The sequence below is a fragment of the Vicia villosa genome, linkage group LG4 (genome assembly GCF_029867415.1).
Source record: "Vicia villosa cultivar HV-30 ecotype Madison, WI linkage group LG4, Vvil1.0, whole genome shotgun sequence".
In the NCBI taxonomy this organism is placed as follows: domain Eukaryota; kingdom Viridiplantae; phylum Streptophyta; class Magnoliopsida; order Fabales; family Fabaceae; genus Vicia; species Vicia villosa.
This window is the reverse complement of record NC_081183.1, coordinates 138,683,421-138,706,934: the sequence shown is the minus strand read 5'-3', so window position 1 is coordinate 138,706,934 and position 23,514 is coordinate 138,683,421. Positions and strand designations below refer to the sequence as shown.

Here is a 23,514-nt window from a genome sequence, read left to right as displayed (position 1 = left end):
ACCTTCTTATGCTTCTTCAAAACCTGCAATAGCTTATTTTCTTGATCAAAATCAAGGTTAGAAGAAATTATAATCGGGAGTTTTTCATTACTCTCTAAATAAGCGTATTTCAAATTTTCAGGAAGTTGCTTCAGCTCGGGGGAAGGTGGTTGCTCAATGGAAGGAGTGCTTGAGGTTGTCGGGATGTCAAGAGTATCAGCTGCATGAACAGCTTCATCGATAAGAACTTCACCTGTAGTAAATATGTTACCCTGCAAGGCAGCATCAATCTCAGCACATACAACACAAACGTTAGTGTCAGTACAATCAGAACATGAGTAAACACCATCAAAATTAGACAGCGATGGAAAATCAGATGCAAGCAAATCATTACAAGTATCATCAACAGTTTCAGAAAGCAACTCTATTTGAAAAACAGAATGCTCTTCCAAGGGTTGTTGGTTTGATCCTTGAGCTTGCTGCATGGTATTCAATAAAGTGGCAAGTTGTCCAATTTGTGCTTGCAAAGTCTGAAGAGTAGAATCTATTTGTTGTTGATACTGAAGATTATTTGCAGCCATTTCTTTGACAATATCCTCTAGTGAAGGTTCAGAAGGTGCACAACACATAAACTCAAACTCATTCGGATGCTTATGCGGATCCTCACCTGCAAAACCATTAAACCTAGGCAACAAATGTATTAAACCATATTTCAATTCAAAAGGTACATCAACATCTGGATACTCAATGCATAAGTTCGCATCAGGGGCAGCCAACTGCCTTAAGGTTTTTTGTTCAACCATGTTATCAACAAACACAGAAATATCAACTATGTCCCAAACAGGCAGAAACAAATAGAACGAAGAAAAACGATTAAAATAAATTCATAATAATATAAAAACACTAAATTTAATCTAATTAAGACAAATAAGAATTTTGGGAATTTTTTTGAATTTTTTGACTCTATGAAAACAGTAAAACATTCATTAAAAATAGAAAAACGATGAATTTGGCGATTTGGAGTCGAATTCCCTTACTCTTCTAGAGTAGGGGAGTATTGATCGCACAATTTTTCTGCTTCCAGTAGGCAAAAACAGATTATCGATCAGACTCAATTTTCCAAAAAAAACCGTTTTTTTCGACTAAAAAAGGCGTTATGGCCGAAACCGCGAGGAACCTATGGCCTAAACGCACAAACACTTAACCTAAGACTCTAAAATTAGTTAACATGCACAAGAATCCCCGGCAAAGGCGCCAATTTGATTCGCTGTCGCGCACAGATCAAAAACGAGTATTTTGTAAAACAGTAGTTTAGCGGTAACGAAAACTCGAATATCGTTCTCACAAGGATTCTTGTATTATATTAACTAACAGTACCAATTAATGGGGGGTTTGGTTTAAGGTTCGATTTATAGAAAAAATGATTATCAAAAGCGATTAAGGAAATAAGCTGTTCTGCTGCTCGGGTTCCCCACTTATCATTGGTAATTATAAATCTAATCCCCAAGCGAATTCTATCCCCTATTCGATTACAGCAACAATAAACAAGCGAAATTGATACTATACGGTTTATATTCCTATTATCCTAATTAAGCAAACGGATTCAACACTCATGAATTAAGCAAACATGATTTGACATACGCAAGTTAACGATAAAGCAACGTTAAATCACAAAACAGATCAAGGAACATAAACTACTCGAATTAAATCAATAATATTATGTATGAATCGAATTAAGCATGCAACGCATATATAAGATTATTGAAAGGGAAAAGAATTGGGATTAAATTATAAAACCTCAAAGATTCGGTGGAACATGAACAGTAGATCAACAATAGGGATTAGTTCGCCATGGGATCGTACAAGCTTCAATTTTTTCCGTGAATAGTGATAATGATGAATTGTACGGCCAGACCTAGGTACTAGAGAGGACCAAACGGTTTACAACCCAACTGGGTCAAATTACAAAATCCAAGCCCACTACTAACGACCCAAAACTGAAAATAAACTAGTGCTGCAGCTTCCAACGCATATCTGGAAAATATAGGTTCCAAATCTGACTTCGGCTCTAACATGAAAGTCGTAGTTCTCTTTCTTAGCTTTCCGGCGATTATTAGAACGCCTCAATCGGATTCCTGGAACTCCAGTTATGATCATTTCCGTGAAAGCTGTCAAAGCTGAAAATAAAATACGAAAATTAAATAACGATAAAATAAACTGAAATATAAAAACATTGTAAAATATAAAAATAAACAAACCAAACGATAGAAATGCCTAAGTAAAAATATAAGGGAACGTGCATCAAAATGCACTGATCAGTTCACGTTCCTGCATTCGAGGAGGTTCGTGTTTTGGCACCCATGCATGTTTCCCCATCTTACATAGGAGGACCCTCTGACACCCCCTATTGATATATTACTCTGATCATGTCGCCCGACATGTTTGGGATGGACAAGTATATTTTTTATTACACTATTACTTTTTTATTACACTTTTTATTACACCTCCCTCTTGATATTAATTTTTATTTTACAGGAACAAACCATACTAAAGTCCGTGAACCACACTCGCAAAATATCCACTCTGTATCATCCTGCTGCGGATTGGTTCAAGTAGGCCGTTATTGCCTTTGGACTTTTCGAACTTTGTTGTTCCAGTTACAACACCATTAGCCATGGAATGCAGGGGCATTTGTAGAGAGATGGCACAAAGAGACATCATCTTTCCACTCAATTGGAGATATGGCACAAGGAGACATCATCTTTCCACTCAGTTGGAGAGATGACAATCACTCTGGATGACTTTGCCTACCTGCTACACCTTCCTATCCGATGGAGGCTCCTTAACCACTCCTGCATCACTCGTGATGTTGCTATTGAATGGATGGTTGACTATTTGGGTGCTCAACTAGAAAAGGCAGTTGAGCAGTGTTCCTTAACTAATGGGGCACATGCTAAATTCTCATTCTTGAAGGACCTTTATCACGACCACCTGATGCGGCAGCTGATTCCGAGATTGAGGGTGACGACTTCTTTGTTCAGTATCACTGTCAGGGTGCTTTGAGGTGTTACTTCATGTACTTAGTTAACACACCCTTTTTAATAGACAAAAATCCTAACTACGTGGATGTAACATACCTCCGGTACTTCATGGGTTTGGATATGGTGAGGGAGTTGAACTAGGGGCTGGCTGTTTGGTATACCTATACCAAAAGCTTAATGAAGTCTCTATTAGAACAAGATTGAGAATCTATGTTCACAATCTGGTTTCGATGATAACAAGCATATATTTTATGGGTAATAATTTTATTACTAATGACTTCATTGAATTGTGCAGATATTATGTTGAAAGCCGTATACAACATTCACAATAACAGTATCAGAAAATAATACATGAGTGTTCAGCAGAAGATCATCATAAGTTCTAAAGGTGCACACAGAAGACAGATAAAAGCAACAAACAACAAAGTCACATGAGAACCTTGAAAGAAGATATAACTTCAGTCTACAAACGAATAAAAGACAACAACATTCAGAATCAAGGGAAAAAGTCGTTAAAAACATAATCATTAGCCATACACCTACTACACTTCAATGGAAAAACTCCTAAGGCTGATTGAAGAAAGCAACCCACATGTAGCTCGTCGCAGAAAACAAAAGTAAGAAAGCAACACGCAAGCATTTATTGTACTCTCCAAAGATCAAGATAACAGATACAATCTAAAAGGGTATAAATAGAATAAATATTCATCATGGAAATATAGAGGTTCAAGAAGATGTAGTGCTCAAAACTGGAAAATGATTAAAAGCTTAAACAAAAGCTATCTGAAACACTATCTTTGTAGAAACTATAAAACTGTTATTCTTAATCTGCTTGAAGAGAAGAATAGAAGATCAAAACAAGAAGCAACCTTGAATAAGAACTGTTGTTCTTAATCTGCTTGAAGAGAAGAATAGAAGATCAAAACAAGAAGCAACCTTGAATAAGTACTGTTGTTCTTAATCTGCTTGAAGAGAAGAATAGAAGATCAAAACAAGAAGAAACCTTGAATAAGAACCGTTGTTCTTAATCTGCTTGAAGAGAAGAGTAGAAGATCAAAATGAAAGGCAACTCTGAATAGATACTATGTTCACAATCTGCCTTTATAGAAGAATTAAAGATGAAGATCAACTTGAATAAGCTCTCAACAACTGAAGCTAACGTTCCTACTTTGCCTACTCATACCAAGCAATGGATCTCATCAGAAGATCCAGACAAGAAGACTTCAACGATTATTCACTTAAAAGTGATTACTTGTCATGTAATTATAACTAGAATATTTGCTTATTAAGAAGCATTGTATTGAAACCAATTTAATTTGGTGATGATGCCTTGAGCGACCAAGTAAAGGTCAGAAGCTTGAGAAGACAATGATGGTGGTCATTGTGGAAATTCTCTTGGAGACCAAGTTAAGGTCAGAAGTCCAAGAGTCAATTGATGTTATATGTGTGGATCAGATCGTGCAGATGTAATCAAGTTTGATTATAATGGATTAAGACCTCTGTTGAGAGGCAAATCACCTGAGGAAGGTGGATTGGAGGTAGCCTTATTCAGAAGGTGAACCAGGATAAAAATGAACGTGTCTTTTACTTTCTGCACAATTCCTTTAACTCAGAACGCTCACGTAAAAATGTCTTTAGAACTGTACTGAAACAAGTCAGAAGTTCTGATGATATAAAGAAGTTAAAATGAATATCTCATTGATTATGCAACTCCATTCCAAGCATGCTTCCGCAACATTAAAAGCATATCCAGAAGATGAAATACTAAGAGAAAGAAAAGAATTTGGAGAAAGGGAATTTTAATTGATAAAGAACATAATTCAATCTCCCATTTCTTGTGTTTTTCTCCACCTTCAGTCTCTAATTGGAGGATGAGGCAGCTTACAAGCTCTTGCACACTGCTTACAGTACCTTTCATTCCCACTATTAAATTTATTTTACTATTAATATTTTTTTCTTACACGACTCTTATTCATTTTTCAATGATGGATCATTTCTCACTTCCATCGCATTCATGATTTTAATCTTAATCTTGACTATACAGAGGTGATGCCGAGGGATGCCATGTATCTCCCCCACATAGGGAATCAGGTTGTGCCGCCGTTCCAGATGTATCTTGATCGGACTGTTCATGATGACATCTTATGGACGCCATTCGAGGATCATAGGGAAATTATCCCATTTGACTCCATCTCTTTGTACTCCGAGTGGCTGGCATGTGGGACTGACACTATGGTCGGGTATCTGCCGGAGTTATGCATGCAGCAATTTGGCTATGTTCAGACTACACTCAGATCTCAAACTCAGGTTGTTCGTGACACCATTGCCCGCCGGGATCTTGATGACATCTTTGAGGATTGGGAGCAACATATGGTGCTAGAGGAGTATCGGTTGATGCAGGCATCCAGCAATTGACATTGCGTAGAGGGATACGTGACATGGTTCTACATAGTGTCACACTCTATCATGACACTGGATGCTCCTGGACGTCCACTTAGGTCAACTCATGAGAAGATTTTGGAGAACCAGCAGACTGAGGATGACCATGCCACTAATGTCTTGCCGATCTGTCAGCGGATACAAGCGATTGAGCAGGAGGCTTTGGACTTAAGGATAATTGAGAAGGGCGGACCCGAGGCAGTGACCATCATGGAGAGGGTGGTTAGCGAGGCAGCGACTGTGGTGAGATACATGAGGTAGAGGGGGGGTTAGGGGGTGCGAATTAGGCACACGCAGTAGGCTATGTTTTTTTTTATTCCAGAACAATTATGTATTATATTTTACTATTTTCGGAACAACATTTTGTGCTTATTATCGTTTGATATTTCTTATCATTTTCCGTTCACGTTTTTATTATCGTTTTAATCTAATTCCATGTCAGGAGTGATTTCAGAGATAAATCTCCGAAACACCTTTCAAACGCATAAAAGGTGCTTTCAAGAATACATCTCCGAAAAATATTTTGGAGTTTTCAGGGGTTTTTCACCCTTACAAGATAAAAAAGAAATTCTCAAAACTCTTCATCTTTAAGACTCCAAACAAAGCAATCTCCTCCGCATAGGTCCGCACTAATATATACAATTGGTCATTATAAAATGAACCAACTCATTATTATTTTTATTCTATATATTCACATTATATTATTTTTAAATTTTTAAATTTATATTCCTAACTAGTTTATTTTATAGAGATTATTTTATAAATTAAAAACTCCTTTCTATTTTATTTTGATAAATTTTTAAATATTCTTACCTTCATTTGAGTATCAAATATCAATACCCTCTAGAAAAAATTAATCTAATACAATATTTTTATCTATAAATAAATATAAAAAATAACATGAAATAAAAACTCCAAATTAGTGTCATGTTTGCCTTTACTTAATTAAACAAAAAATAAAAACTAAAAAACAACGAAAGGTCTTGAACATTCTATTCAGGCGGTTAGCAATATTCCTCTGTTCACTCAAATGTTCCTCTGTCATCAATCTTCAACAACACACAACAAGAGTTCCAGAAACAGAAAGAAACAAATAGTGTTTCATTCATCTCTGCAAAACAACACCACAAAATATAGTAAGAAAAGCTCGTTTAGATAATCATGGCCATGGAAACCGAGGTTGCCACCACCACTCCACAGTTGGCACTGTCCGATACAGACATAAATTGGGACAGGTAACCAAAAATAACCATCACTTTTATTTTTTGTCTTAACTTATACTCTCTGATCACCTTTTTGTCGCAGTCGTTTTTGCAGTAGGTTTTTTAAACATTGACTCTGATGTTCAAATAACAATATCTATTTTTTTTAATTAGATTGGATAAGACTAGGTTTCATATCATAGGTGCAATACTCTTCACAGCTCAATCAGCATTACTTCACCCAACAGCAGTGGTGAAAACAAGGATGCAAGTAGCTAGTTCAGGACTCTCTAACATGAAGGGAATGTCAGTGTTCACTCATATTATCAAGAGTGATGGAATTCCTGGCATCTTTAGAGGTTTTGGTACTTCTGCTATTGGATCAGTGCCTGGTAGGGTTTTAGCCCTCACATCTCTTGAGATATCAAAGGATATTGTGTTGAAACACACTCAAGGTAGTGATATTCCAGAAGCATCTAGGATTGGTCTTGCAAATGGAGTTGCTGGCATGGTTTCAAATTTGGTGTCTTGTGTTTATTTTGTGCCTTTGGATGTGGTAAGTAATATTTTTAGATGTTTGCAGGTATCTGCACCCTGCATCTGATGTCAGTGCACAACTACTAACTGAACTGACTTAACAGAACATTATTGTGAATAATTTTGTTTGATGTTTTCTCAGATCTGCCAGAGGTTAATGGTTCAAGGTCTACCTGGAACTTCATGTTGTAGAGGACCGTTTGATGTTATCCGAAGAGTGCTGCATGCGGAGGGTTTTCGTGGTTTGTATAGAGGTTTTGGATTAACGGCTGTAACGCAATCTCCAGCATCTGCACTTTGGTGGGGTTCATATGGTGGAGCACAGCACATAATTTGGAGGTTTTGGAATAATCTACAAAATAATTGAATTTCTAATAGTACTTTCCTTCCTTTTATGGTTTTAACTTATATATGCTTATTTATTTTAGGAGTCTAGGATACAATGATGATATGGAAAAGAGGCCTTCACATGTGGAAATGGTGACAGTTCAGGCTACTGCTGGGATGGTGGCTGGTGCTTGTTCGTCTATTATCACTACTCCCATAGATACCGTTAAAACACGACTTCAGGTATTCGAAATTTTTGTTTCTTGGACTGGTGCAGTTAAAGAAGAAGAAAAAATGTTCATATTTTTTGAGTATTTCAGATTGATATTCATTTTTCACTCGATCAATCAATTGGTATTTCTTTCATGTTAAATGTTTTACTTTTTGGTTTGAACTTGAATATGGTTATTTTGGATGTGTTACTTGAAATTTGTACATAGGTTATGGACAATTATGGTTCTGGAAGACCATCGGTACTGAAGACCGCAAGAACTCTAGTTAAGGAAGATGGATGGTGGGGATTTTACCGAGGGTTTGGACCAAGATTTTTGAATATGTCACTTTATGGAACAACTATGATTGTTACTTATGAACTCATAAGTAAGTCACATCTTTTGCTTATTTATATACGCATCAATTTTCTCTTATTTTTGAGAAAGATTATTCTAATATGTTTCTTATGCCTTATTTGTTCTCTCTTTTAACTTCTTTTTTAATAGAGAGATTATCAGTACAACCAAGTCTGACTTCTTTTGCATAAGTACACTTTTACTGAGATGGCGGAGACAAAGAATCAAGCTCGACTTTAGCATTCCTAACCTGTGTTCTATGACAGCTAATGGATAGATTCCTTCATCCTCAAGCATTGCACGATGCAGTACGATAAAGCCCGATAGATCTGGCCTTCTCGTACTTCATCATGCAGTGCCAATTGTTTCTTACAACAAAAATGAGGGAATCTTTTTATTCTTTTTGAGTGTAATATGGAGAATTGTAGTTTATCGATTATTCTTTATTTCTAGGGGGTTTTGCTTTAAATCAAGAATCTAAAATATTAATGCAACTTAGCAGATAATAATGTAAAGATTACAATGTATTCTCTTGGCATTATAGTTCTGTCAAAACCTGATTGTGATATATTTTGAGGCCTTGGTGAATTGATACTAAATTGTTAAGGAATGAGACAATGTGAATTGGTTGTGCATTTAGGAATGCAAAAGCTAGAAAAGTTCATGATAAGCTGCATGAGAAATGATCCGAGTTAGATGATAGACTTGTTATTATGTCACTTTCTACAAGTACTTGTTGAGAAATCTAACAAAAGTTCAAAACTGAAAGTTGACATTTAAATGTTAGTCAATCAATCAACTTGTGATTATTTTAGAAAGTTTCTCAATTGCCTGTTCAATATGCTCTTTTTGGTAGTGTGTATATCTGGCATAAAACATGATTATTTTGGATGTGTAACTTTTAGTTTGCACAAAGGTTATGGGAAACTAGTTCTACAAGATCATCCATCATCAACTTAAGGAATATGGATGGTGGGGATTTTGCAGGCTTTTGGACCAAGATTTTTAAGTGTCTTACCTGCATATTTTGGATTGGTAATCAGACTTTTTTTTTTTTAATGTCTGGATTTTATTTTCCTATTTTAAGGTTTTACTACTTTTTGTTAATTTATTTTATAATTGGGTCATGTTAGTCTCATGTTCCTTCCCATTAGATCAAGTTAAAGGCATTCTTTGTTGTTGTTATATCTCAAATAACAAGAAGAAGATTAATTTGGTTTGTTGTATAATATCGCTTGGAAAGTGATTATCTCAATGGAGAGTGACATTATAAATACGTGTACTTGTATGTGGAAAAAAGGAAATGAAGTATTCTCCATTAGCTTTTTCATTACATAATCAACTACCTAACTAAGAATAGAAGATGTCACCAAACCGTCGAAATTACCCTTTCTTGCATTTTAATTAACACTAAGAATTGCCCCTTATCGTAATTTACTAATTGAATTAATTCCAACCAATGAAAAGAGTCCCTTTGAACAAGTGGCATTCATTTTTTCAAATTCCCTCTTCCCTCTCATTCTCCTCTATCCACCCACTTTCCACACTTTTGTCATTTTCAACACTCTCTCACTATCTCTCTCTGGGTTTCCCTCTTCTCTCTCTAAACCAAAAAACCCTAACAAATTACAGAGTGATGAGTTTGTAATGCTGCAGGTAAATATTTCATGGATACAAAATTTTCATGTTAAAAAACGGAACCGTTGCGAATTAAAAGTTATAACACTACTGACTACTATTACTCTTATTGTTCAAAAAAACATCTTTCATTCTCATTCTTCATCTTGTTTGATCTTCCTTTCTTCTCCGTTTTCTACAGTTTCAAATCCAAGATCCATCCTTAAGGTAATCTCATTTTTTCATGGATTTCGTGTTTGCCTTAAACTGTTGTTCTAAAATATCTTTTATGTGCCGAGAAATCTGTGGTTGTTACTTATGTGTTGTTGTTGTTATATTGTGGTCTAACAATGGTTGAAGATGTTTCATGGCATTTTGTTCCCCATTTTTCCCTTGCATTTTGCAGGTTAAATCTCTTCCACAACCCCAGTTTTCACAAGGTATGATGTTTAAGTTATTGACCAATGTTCTTGTCACTCTTGATGCTTATTAACATGTTCTTGTCGAAGATTTATATGCTTCAATGTCTCATCTTCATCGTCTCTCCTTATCATGGGTTTCAAGTTTTTTCTTATGGTTTTGTCTCAGTTTATGAAACTGTTAAAACCTAAGTAAATGGAAGCTTACAATGTTTCAGTTATTTTTTTCGATTTGTTTAAACCCAAGTGAATGGAAGAGGGCAAACAAGTTTTAACCCTTCAATGTATATTTTTTGTTTTAACTTTGCTTCTGAGTTGAATAGTTCCAGTTCAAATGATTTTTTTTTGGTTGTATAGAAATCAAATGATATATTTGAGGTTTTATGGTTTTTCAGTTCTATTGTATCAACTACCTAACTAAGATTACAATATGCCTATTAACTCCCTTAATTACCCTTTTGTTTATTTTCATTTGCACTAAGTTATACCCATTTTAGTAATTTGCTAAATCAAACTTCAAATAGACCAATCATATGTCACCATTAATCCAAGTGGCACCCTTTTTCAATTTTGTTGTTGGTTATTTCATAACAACAAATTAAACATTGTGTAATAGTTGATACCTTGAATTAGGCTTTTACACGGTAGACAAAGCCAAAGCCAAACCCAATTTCAATATTTTCCTCTCATTCTCTTTTTTTACATCCATTCGGTTTCTTCCTTCTCTCTCCATAAGCCTCCGATTTTTCCTTCTCTCTTCTCTGCATTCCACAGGTAAGCCAACAACGTTTCTCCATTGTCTCTCCTTCATCATGTTTTGTTCTTATGCTTTCTTCATCTTCATACTTCGGTTCTTCATCATTTTGTAACATTTTTGATTTTGATGAATGTTGTTAAAGTTGTGATTTTTAGACTAATGTTTTTTGTTATTTTGCTAAACTATCTTAACGTTTCTCCCTTGTCTCTCCTTCATTGTATTTTGTTCTTATGCTTTCTTCATCTTCATACTTCGGTTCTTCATCATTTTGTGACATTTCGTTTTTTCCTTGTCATGGGTTTTACTAAAATGGGGATTGTGAGTCTATGTTCCCAAATATGGTGTAACAGAGTAGTTTCATACATATTATCATCTTTTAAGTTTCGATTTTGGTCAAGTTTTAAAATTTATTGTTTTTTGTAGTTTCATACAGATTGTAGTGATGTTTATAAAGAGACTTAAAGATCTTATTTTTATAAAGTATTATTTTTTATAGTGATCTTATTTCTGATTTTGATGAATGTTATTTAAGTTGTGATTTTTATACTGATCTTATTGGTATTTTGCTAAAGTATGTTAAAGTTGAGATTTTATAACTTTGCTAATTAATGTTTGTGTTGTTCATGCTGGTTGATGTTTCGATTCTGGTTATTGTGAGTTTATTTTCACAAATTTGGTGTACTGATGAAGAAACACATACAATTTATATTTTTATAGTGATCTTTTATCTGATTTTATAGGTCTGATTTTGTTAGATGAACTGGTTCGATTATGTTGTTATTGCTGTAGAATTAATTGGCTTTTATTGTGCAGGTTTGGTTGAATTGTTTTGAAAGTTTATGAAGCTGTTTCAATTTGGTTCGGATTTTGTGGGTAAGAGGTGGAGTTTTCTGTCACAGATTTGAATTGTGTGGAGCTGCAAATTTCCTCGGCTTCGAACTCGGTTGGAAGTTACTTATTAATATATCTATATCATTTTAAATCATATACTTAAGAGAATACAACATGAGCTTAAGTTAATATACATTGCTTTGTATTATCATATTCCTTTCTGATAGAACCAAAATATTAATACAAAATAGTTTACTTGTAGATAACATTAGTTTATACCTTTTCATTTTCTGTTTGTTTTCATTGCAATTTTCAAGGATTACACCATAAAAATTGTATCCATGAGGTACTTCTACAATTTTCAAGGATTACACATGAAACCAATCTGCAGGAAGAGGCAAAACACCAGGAAATCAACTACCTAACTAAGAATAGAAGATGCCACCAAACCGTCGAAATTACCCTTTCTTGCATTTTAATTAACACTAAGAATTGCCCCTTATCGTAATTTACTAATTGAATTAATTCCAACCAATGAAAAGAGTCCCTTTGAACAAGTGGCATTCATTTTTTCAAATTCCCTCTTCCCTCTCATTCTCCTCTATCCACCCACTTTCCACACTTTTGTCATTTTCAACACTCTCTCACTATCTCTCTCTGGGTTTCCCTCTTCTCTCTCTAAACCAAAAAACCCTAACAAATTACAGAGTGATGAGTTTGTAATGCTGCAGGTAAATATTTCATGGATACAAAATTTTCATGTTAAAAAACGGAACCGTTGCGAATTAAAAGTTATAACACTACTGACTACTATTACTCTTATTGTTCAAAAAAACATCTTTCATTCTCATTCTTCATCTTGTTTGATCTTCCTTTCTTCTCCGTTTTCTACAGTTTCAAATCCAAGATCCATCCTTAAGGTAATCTCATTTTTTCATGGATTTCGTGTTTGCCTTAAACTGTTGTTCTAAAATATCTTTTATGTGCCGAGAAATCTGTGGTTGTTACTTATGTGTTGTTGTTGTTATATTGTGGTCTAACAATGGTTGAAGATGTTTCATGGCATTTTGTTCCTCATTTTTCCCTTGCATTTTTCAGGTTAAATCTCTTCCACAACCCCAGTTTTCACAAGGTATGATGTTTAAGTTATTGACCAATGTTCTTGTCACTCTTGATGCTTATTAACATGTTCTTGTCGAAGATTTATATGCTTCAATGTCTCATCTTCATCGTCTCTCCTTATCATGGGTTTCAAGTTTTTTCTTATGGTTTTGTCTCAGTTTATGAAACTGTTAAAACCTAAGTAAATGGAAGCTTACAATGTTTCAGTTATTTTTTTCGATTTGTTTAAACCCAAGTGAATGGAAGAGGGCAAACAAGTTTTAACCCTTCAATGTATATTTTTTGTTTTAACTTTGCTTCTGAGTTGAATAGTTCCAGTTCAAATGATTTTTTTTTGGTTGTATAGAAATCAAATGATATATTTGAGGTTTTATGGTTTTTCAGTTCTATTGTATCAACTACCTAACTAAGATTACAATATGCCTATTAACTCCCTTAATTACCCTTTTGTTTATTTTCATTTGCACTAAGTTATACCCATTTTAGTAATTTGCTAAATCAAACTTCAAATAGACCAATCATATGTCACCATTAATCCAAGTGGCACCCTTTTTCAATTTTGTTGTTGGTTATTTCATAACAACAAATTAAACATTGTGTAATAGTTGATACCTTGAATTAGGCTTTTACACGGTAGACAAAGCCAAAGCCAAACCCAATTTCAATATTTTCCTCTCATTCTCTTTTTTTACATCCATTCGGTTTCTTCCTTCTCTCTCCATAAGCCTCCGATTTTTCCTTCTCTCTTCTCTGCATTCCACAGGTAAGCCAACAACGTTTCTCCATTGTCTCTCCTTCATCATGTTTTGTTCTTATGCTTTCTTCATCTTCATACTTCGGTTCTTCATCATTTTGTTACATTTTTGATTTTGATGAATGTTGTTAAAGTTGTGATTTTTAGACTAATGTTTTTTGTTATTTTGCTAAACTATCTTAACGTTTCTCCCTTGTCTCTCCTTCATTGTATTTTGTTCTTATGCTTTCTTCATCTTCATACTTCGGTTCTTCATCATTTTGTGACATTTCGTTTTTTCATTGTCATGGGTTTTACTAAAATGGGGATTGTGAGTCTATGTTCCCAAATATGGTGTAACAGAGTAGTTTCATACATATTATCATCTTTTAAGTTTCGATTTTGGTCAAGTTTTAAAATTTATTGTTTTTTGTAGTTTCATACAGATTGTAGTGATGTTTATAAAGAGACTTAAAGATCTTATTTTTATAAAGTATTATTTTTTATAGTGATCTTATTTCTGATTTTGATGAATGTTATTTAAGTTGTGATTTTTATACTGATCTTATTGGTATTTTGCTAAAGTATGTTAAAGTTGAGATTTTATAACTTTGCTAATTAATGTTTGTGTTGTTCATGCTGGTTGATGTTTCGATTCTGGTTATTGTGAGTTTATTTTCACAAATTTGGTGTACTGATGAAGAAACACATACAATTTATATTTTTATAGTGATCTTTTATCTGATTTTATAGGTCTGATTTTGTTAGATGAACTGGTTCGATTATGTTGTTATTGCTGTAGAATTAATTGGCTTTTATTGTGCAGGTTTGGTTGAATTGTTTTGAAAGTTTATGAAGCTGTTTCAATTTGGTTCGGATTTTGTGGGTAAGAGGTGGAGTTTTCTGTCACAGATTTGAATTGTGTGGAGCTGCAAATTTCCTCGGCTTCGAACTCGGTTGGAAGTTACTTATTAATATATCTATATCATTTTAAATCATATACTTAAGAGAATACAACATGAGCTTAAGTTAATATACATTGCTTTGTATTATCATATTCCTTTCTGATAGAACCAAAATATTAATACAAAATAGTTTACTTGTAGATAACATTAGTTTATACCTTTTCATTTTCTGTTTGTTTTCATTGCAATTTTCAAGGATTACACCATAAAAATTGTATCCATGAGGTACTTCTACAATTTTCAAGGATTACACATGAAACCAATCTGCAGGAAGAGGCAAAACACCAGGAAATCAACTACCTAACTAAGAATAGAAGATGCCACCAAACCGTCGAAATTACCCTTTCTTGCATTTTAATTAACACTAAGAATTGCCCCTTATCGTAATTTACTAATTGAATTAATTCCAACCAATGAAAAGAGTCCCTTTGAACAAGTGGCATTCATTTTTTCAAATTCCCTCTTCCCTCTCATTCTCCTCTATCCACCCACTTTCCACACTTTTGTCATTTTCAACACTCTCTCACTATCTCTCTCTGGGTTTCCCTCTTCTCTCTCTAAACCAAAAAACCCTAACAAATTACAGAGTGATGAGTTTGTAATGCTGCAGGTAAATATTTCATGGATACAAAATTTTCATGTTAAAAAACGGAACCGTTGCGAATTAAAAGTTATAACACTACTGACTACTATTACTCTTATTGTTCAAAAAAACATCTTTCATTCTCATTCTTCATCTTGTTTGATCTTCCTTTCTTCTCCGTTTTCTACAGTTTCAAATCCAAGATCCATCCTTAAGGTAATCTCATTTTTTCATGGATTTCGTGTTTGCCTTAAACTGTTGTTCTAAAATATCTTTTATGTGCCGAGAAATCTGTGGTTGTTACTTATGTGTTGTTGTTGTTATATTGTGGTCTAACAATGGTTGAAGATGTTTCATGGCATTTTGTTCCCCATTTTCCCCTTGCATTTTGCAGGTTAAATCTCTTCCACAACCCCAGTTTTCACAAAGTATGATGTTTAAGTTATTGACCAATGTTCTTGTCACTCTTGATGCTTATTAACATGTTCTTGTCGAAGATTTATATGCTTCAATGTCTCATCTTCATCGTCTCTCCTTATCATGGGTTTCAAGTTTTTTCTTATGGTTTTGTCTCAGTTTATGAAACTGTTAAAACCTAAGTAAATGGAAGCTTACAATGTTTCAGTTATTTTTTTCGATTTGTTTAAACCCAAGTGAATGGAAGAGGGCAAACAAGTTTTAACCCTTCAATGTATATTTTTTGTTTTAACTTTGCTTCTGAGTTGAATAGTTCCAGTTCAAATGATTTTTTTTTGGTTGTATAGAAATCAAATGATATATTTGAGGTTTTATGGTTTTTCAGTTCTATTGTATCAACTACCTAACTAAGATTACAATATGCCTATTAACTCCCTTAATTACCCTTTTGTTTATTTTCATTTGCACTAAGTTATACCCATTTTAGTAATTTGCTAAATCAAACTTCAAATAGACCAATCATATGTCACCATTAATCCAAGTGGCACCCTTTTTCAATTTTGTTGTTGGTTATTTCATAACAACAAATTAAACATTGTGTAATAGTTGATACCTTGAATTAGGCTTTTACACGGTAGACAAAGCCAAAGCCAAACCCAATTTCAATATTTTCCTCTCATTCTCTTTTTTTACATCCATTCGGTTTCTTCCTTCTCTCTCCATAAGCCTCCGATTTTTCCTTCTCTCTTCTCTGCATTCCACAGGTAAGCCAACAACGTTTCTCCATTGTCTCTCCTTCATCATGTTTTGTTCTTATGCTTTCTTCATCTTCATACTTCGGTTCTTCATCATTTTGTTACATTTTTGATTTTGATGAATGTTGTTAAAGTTGTGATTTTTAGACTAATGTTTTTTGTTATTTTGCTAAACTATCTTAACGTTTCTCCCTTGTCTCTCCTTCATTGTATTTTGTTCTTATGCTTTCTTCATCTTCATACTTCGGTTCTTCATCATTTTGTGACATTTCGTTTTTTCATTGTCATGGGTTTTACTAAAATGGGGATTGTGAGTCTATGTTCCCAAATATGGTGTAACAGAGTAGTTTCATACATATTATCATCTTTTAAGTTTCGATTTTGGTCAAGTTTTAAAATTTATTGTTTTTTGTAGTTTCATACAGATTGTAGTGATGTTTATAAAGAGACTTAAAGATCTTATTTTTATAAAGTATTATTTTTTATAGTGATCTTATTTCTGATTTTGATGAATGTTATTTAAGTTGTGATTTTTATACTGATCTTATTGGTATTTTGCTAAAGTATGTTAAAGTTGAGATTTTATAACTTTGCTAATTAATGTTTGTGTTGTTCATGCTGGTTGATGTTTCGATTCTGGTTATTGTGAGTTTATTTTCACAAATTTGGTGTACTGATGAAGAAACACATACAATTTATATTTTTATAGTGATCTTTTATCTGATTTTATAGGTCTGATTTTGTTAGATGAACTGGTTCGATTATGTTGTTATTGCTGTAGAATTAATTGGCTTTTATTGTGCAGGTTTGGTTGAATTGTTTTGAAAGTTTATGAAGCTGTTTCAATTTGGTTCGGATTTTGTGGGTAAGAGGTGGAGTTTTCTGTCACAGATTTGAATTGTGTGGAGCTGCAAATTTCCTCGGCTTCGAACTCGGTTGGAAGTTACTTATTAATATATCTATATCATTTTAAATCATATACTTAAGAGAATACAACATGAGCTTAAGTTAATATACATTGCTTTGTATTATCATATTCCTTTCTGATAGAACCAAAATATTAATACAAAATAGTTTACTTGTAGATAACATTAGTTTATACCTTTTCATTTTCTGTTTGTTTTCATTGCAATTTTCAAGGATTACACCATAAAAATTGTATCCATGAGGTACTTCTACAATTTTCAAGGATTACACATGAAACCAATCTGCAGGAAGAGGCAAAACACCAGGAAATCAACTACCTAACTAAGAATAGAAGATGCCACCAAACCGTCGAAATTACCCTTTCTTGCATTTTAATTAACACTAAGAATTGCCCCTTATCGTAATTTACTAATTGAATTAATTCCAACCAATGAAAAGAGTCCCTTTGAACAAGTGGCATTCATTTTTTCAAATTCCCTCTTCCCTCTCATTCTCCTCTATCCACCCACTTTCCACACTTTTGTCATTTTCAACACTCTCTCACTATCTCTCTTTGGGTTTCCCTCTTCTCTCTCTAAACCAAAAAACCCTAACAAATTACAGAGTGATGAGTTTGTAATGCTGCAGGTAAATATTTCATGGATACAAAATTTTCATGTTAAAAAACGGAACCGTTGCGAATTAAAAGTTATAACACTACTGACTACTATTACTCTTATTGTTCAAAAAAACATCTTTCATTCTCATTCTTCATCTTGTTTGATCTTCCTTTCTTCTCCGTTTTCTACAGTTTCAAATCCAAGATCCATCCTTAAGGTAATCTCATTTTTTCATGGATTTTGTGTTTGCCTTAAACTGTTGTTCTAAAATATCTTTTATGTGCCGAGAAATCTGTGGTTGTTACTTATGTGTTGTTGTTGTTATATTGTGGTCTAACAATGGTTGAAGATGTTTCATGGCATTTTGTTCCCCATTTTCCCCTTGCATTTTGCAGGTTAAATCTCTTCCACAACCCCAGTTTTCACAAGGTATGATGTTTAAGTTATTGACCAATGTTCTTGTCACTCTTGATGCTTATTAACATGTTCTTGTCGAAGATTTATATGCTTCAATGTCTCATCTTCATCGTCTCTCCTTATCATGGGTTTCAAGTTTTTTCTTATGGTTTTGTCTCAGTTTATGAAACTGTTAAAACCTAAGTAAATGGAAGCTTACAATGTTTCAGTTATTTTTTTCGATTTGTTTAAACCCAAGTGAATGGAAGAGGGCAAACAAGTTTTAACCCTTCAATGTATATTTTTTGTTTTAACTTTGCTTCTGAGTTGAATAGTTCCAGTTCAAATGATTTTTTTTTGGTTGTATAGAAATCAAATGATATATTTGAGGTTTTATGGTTTTTCAGTTCTATTGTATCAACTACCTAACTAAGATTACAATATGCCTATTAACTCCCTTAATTACCCTTTTGTTTATTTTCATTTGCACTAAGTTATACCCATTTTAGTAATTTGCTAAATCAAACTTCAAATAGACCAATCATATGTCACCATTAATCCAAGTGGCACCCTTTTTCAATTTTGTTGTTGGTTATTTCATAACAACAAATTAAACATTGTGTAATAGTTGATACCTTGAATTAGGCTTTTACACGGTAGACAAAGCCAAAGCCAAACCCAATTTCAATATTTTCCTCTCATTCTCTTTTTTTACATCCATTCGGTTTCTTCCTTCTCTCTCCATAAGCCTCCGATTTTTCCTTCTCTCTTCTCTGCATTCCACAGGTAAGCCAACAACGTTTCTCCATTGTCTCTCCTTCATCATGTTTTGTTCTTATGCTTTCTTCATCTTCATACTTCGGTTCTTCATCATTTTGTAACATTTTTGATTTTGATGAATGTTGTTAAAGTTGTGATTTTTAGACTAATGTTTTTTGTTATTTTGCTAAACTATCTTAACGTTTCTCCCTTGTCTCTCCTTCATTGTATTTTGTTCTTATGCTTTCTTCATCTTCATACTTCGGTTCTTCATCATTTTGTGACATTTCGTTTTTTCATTGTCATGGGTTTTACTAAAATGGGGATTGTGAGTCTATGTTCCCAAATATGGTGTAACAGAGTAGTTTCATACATATTATCATCTTTTAAGTTTCGATTTTGGTCAAGTTTTAAAATTTATTGTTTTTTGTAGTTTCATACAGATTGTAGTGATGTTTATAAAGAGACTTAAAGATCTTATTTTTATAAAGTATTATTTTTTATAGTGATCTTATTTCTGATTTTGATGAATGTTATTTAAGTTGTGATTTTTATACTGATCTTATTGGTATTTTGCTAAAGTATGTTAAAGTTGAGATTTTATAACTTTGCTAATTAATGTTTGTGTTGTTCATGCTGGTTGATGTTTCGATTCTGGTTATTGTGAGTTTATTTTCACAAATTTGGTGTACTGATGAAGAAACACATACAATTTATATTTTTATAGTGATCTTTTATCTGATTTTATAGGTCTGATTTTGTTAGATGAACTGGTTCGATTATGTTGTTATTGCTGTAGAATTAATTGGCTTTTATTGTGCAGGTTTGGTTGAATTGTTTTGAAAGTTTATGAAGCTGTTTCAATTTGGTTCGGATTTTGTGGGTAAGAGGTGGAGTTTTCTGTCACAGATTTGAATTGTGTGGAGCTGCAAATTTCCTCGGCTTCGAACTCGGTTGGAAGTTACTTATTAATATATCTATATCATTTTAAATCATATACTTAAGAGAATACAACATGAGCTTAAGTTAATATACATTGCTTTGTATTATCATATTCCTTTCTGATAGAACCAAAATATTAATACAAAATAGTTTACTTGTAGATAACATTAGTTTATACCTTTTCATTTTCTGTTTGTTTTCATTGCAATTTTCAAGGATTACACCATAAAAATTGTATCCATGAGGTACTTCTACAATTTTCAAGGATTACACATGAAACCAATCTGCAGGAAGAGGCAAAACACCAGGAAATGGAGAACAAAGTTGCGCAGCACTTGCAGTGTTAAGGAGGCCAAAGATGTTGGAAAGTGAAATGGAAAACATAGAGAAGATCTCTTTCATGGATATACGAACTGAGCACTTAGCACTTTTCTATAGGTCAAACAGAGAAACAAAATCATATTTTGATAATTGTAAGTTGACACCATACAACTCTTCAAATTGGTTATTGACCTCTTATAATTTTTGTTTTACTTGTATGTGGATTGTAATGTCTATAATCAACATATAGTATTATATATTTAGAGTTAGTGATGTTTTATGACATAAACACTTGTCTAAATTAGAACCAGTGATATTAGAACCAATGAATTTCTTATTGAATCTATCCATAAGAGATTTAAGTTTGCCACTAAATATCTGTGTTTATTTTGGATTAGAACCAGTGAATATTTTGGATTTAAGTTTCCCTAACTGTTATTTGTAAAACTACTTTAACACCACCTTTCCTAAAGTTTATTTTTATTTCATTTTGCAACAGATCTTGCTGCCAGGATACCACAGCGTGATGTCGTCTTAGCTCAGTAAGAATATTAAGTGGTGACCTTAGTTTTCTGTTTTTCATTCTAACAAACACCTTTATCTTGCAGCTACTGCAAAGCTGAACATTTCTAATGTGTGGAACGAATCAAAGCTACTTCTGATTCTTCTATATCGTCTACCATATGTTTCTTTTCTTCTGTGAAATTTGTTTTTAATTCTGATTTTTTTCTGGTTATTCGAGCAATTTGTTTTTAATAAGTTGTCTCCTTTAAGTTGTGTACAATTTGTTTCCTTTAAGTTGTTTTTACTAAGCTGTGTTTTAAGTTATTTTTAATAAGCTGCGTATGATTTATCATGGTTAAAGCTAGCACTTGGTTTTCCAATGTGTGTTTTTTATAACTTTAATGTTTTTCATGTTGTTTTATATTTAAATGTTGGTTTTTAAATATATATTACCATTAGATTAAAAATATAATTAAATAACATTTAAGTTATAGTTATGATTTATGAATATAATTAAGAAAACAACATAAATATTCATCTTCCATCTCAATTTTTTTCTTTTATCAATTAATATTTTGATGTTTTATAATTTATTCGAAATTCTATGATAAATTGGTGACAAATACGCGGTCCAAACCTATACCTCGCGGATGCATGGGTAACACATCAATACCGTGTAAATAGGGATGAGAATAGACAAGGTCGGACTACAAGGGCCTATAGCCTAGCCTATTTAAGGCCAGACCAGACCTATTTGATAAAAATGTCAGACTTAGGCTTTTTAAAAGCCTATTTAATTACACAGGCCAGACTTAAGCTATTAAAAAAGCCTATGAAGTATTATAGACCGATCCAGTGCCGTCTTTGAGGGCGTGCAAAGTGGGCTACCGCACATACCTCAAAATTTCTAAGGTTAAACCATAGCTAAATAGGGTCTCATAAAATATTTGGTAGGTTAAATCGCGAGTATATAAGGTCTCAATTAGTTTTTTATGGTTAAAGTGTGAATAATCTACACAGGGCCTCTAAATACTTGAGACGGCTTTGGGCCGACCTATATTTTCATATATATTAAAAATAGTCTAAATAGGCTGACCTATATATGCATATATATTAGAAAAAATGTTAAATAAGTTTGTCTATATATGCATATATTAGAAAAAAATGTTAAATAGACCAACATAAATATTCATATATAGGTCGACCTATAAGGCTTCTTAAGTAATACAAATTAATTGAAAATCTTAATGAGAAAGAGGATTTTAAATAGGCTTTCAGGTCAGTCCAGTCTTTTGAAAAGACCAGACAAGGCTGAAAAAGAGAGGCTATAGTAGGCCATAGGCCAGACTCAAGCCTTGTAAGTTTATCGTAGGTCAGACTTAGGCCTTATAAAGCCTAGCTTAGCATATTTCCACCCTACCTGTAAACGTACGAGTAATCATACCAAAATTCATACAAACGCACACTTAGATAACACACTAGTACCGTGTGAATGCACAGGTAATCATACCAATATTCGTGCGAATGAACAAGTTATTATATTTTTTGTACAATTAAAAAAAATAATAGTTAGTTGTACTAGTGACTTTTCATTTATTTTTATTCTAAACCATAGCCTAAAACTTTACTTTCATTTATGTTTCTACTGATTTTCAATAATTTTAATTTTAGATATTTATTTGTCTCATTTATTAAACTATAAATCTTTTTATTATTATAACTCTATCAATAAAAAAAATATTGTTTTCCACAATTGATTTTTACAAAATATGTGTTTAACCATTTTTCTTAACAATAGTTATTTTTAAAAGTTTATACAATTATCTTGCAGTATATTTTTTTTCAATAATATTTTAATTTTTCTAATTTATTTAAATTCTCCTGACAAACTGATGACATATCAGCGGTCCACACCCGAATCCGTGCGGACGAATTTCCTACTAGTATAAAAAAAATCCTAATGAATTATATATCTTGTCTTTTTTCAAAATTATTTTAAATGTTTATGCATTGTTTTTTCTTTTTACAATTTAGTTTTATTCAAAAATATATACTTTTGTATTTAAATGTAAGTTAAATATTTTTCTCACAATATATTTAATCATTTTTATTTATCAACCAACGAGTATTTTTTTTATAATTATTTAATACATTTGAATTTATATAATTATTATTTATTTTAAATTTACATATATATATATATATATATATCTAAATATATTTTATACTATAACAAATAAATTTACATATATATTTTATACATTTGAGTATCTTACTAGTTTAATAAAGAAAATTAATAATTTAAAAAATTTACTCGCGCGGGAGCACGAATATATATATATATATATATATATATATATATATATATATATATATATATATATATATATATATATATATATATATATATATATATATATATATATATATATATATATATATATATATATATATATATATATATATATATATATATATATATATATATATATATTCATATTTTGTTAATCATTAATTATATTAAAAAATAGTTTGCAAAATGAATATTTTTGTGGCGTATTTACCACGACGCAAATCTAACATGTATTCTTTTTTTTGGCGTGTTTACCACATTGCAATTGCAAATCTATCAACACTGCACCCTACTCATATGCGCCTATCTTTGGAATCAGACTTTGTGGCGTGAATTTTCACGTGACAAAGTGTTGCAACGTGAATATCACATGACAAATTTATGACGTGATTTTCACGTGTGATACATCTCCCGTGTTGT

At 32.6% G+C, this 23,514-nt stretch overlaps 2 protein-coding genes and 1 long non-coding RNA gene across 3 annotated transcripts; all 3 read left to right on the top strand.

Annotated features, from left to right (window-relative positions):
• Positions 1 to 5,069: 5,069 nt before the first annotated feature.
• LOC131597955 (uncharacterized) lies at positions 5,070 to 5,435 on the top strand. Its single transcript, XM_058870612.1, has one exon. The coding sequence runs from the start codon at positions 5,070 to 5,072 to the stop codon at positions 5,433 to 5,435; it is 366 nt and encodes a 121-aa protein (XP_058726595.1).
• A 1,002-nt stretch (positions 5,436 to 6,437) lies between these two features.
• LOC131599777 (uncharacterized) lies at positions 6,438 to 8,662 on the top strand. The gene is made up of 6 exons (XM_058872039.1): positions 6,438 to 6,694; positions 6,836 to 7,217; positions 7,341 to 7,537; positions 7,627 to 7,768; positions 7,966 to 8,125; positions 8,245 to 8,662. Exons 1-6 carry the CDS (start codon positions 6,621 to 6,623, stop codon positions 8,283 to 8,285), a joined length of 996 nt encoding a protein of 331 aa, XP_058728022.1. The 5' UTR covers positions 6,438 to 6,620; the 3' UTR covers positions 8,286 to 8,662.
• A 10,211-nt stretch (positions 8,663 to 18,873) lies between these two features.
• Positions 18,874 to 20,351, top strand: LOC131599776 (uncharacterized). The gene is made up of 3 exons (XR_009282909.1): positions 18,874 to 19,001; positions 19,798 to 19,927; positions 20,207 to 20,351. It is a non-coding gene; the product is annotated as an uncharacterized LOC131599776 (long non-coding RNA).
• Positions 20,352 to 23,514: the final 3,163 nt, after the last annotated feature.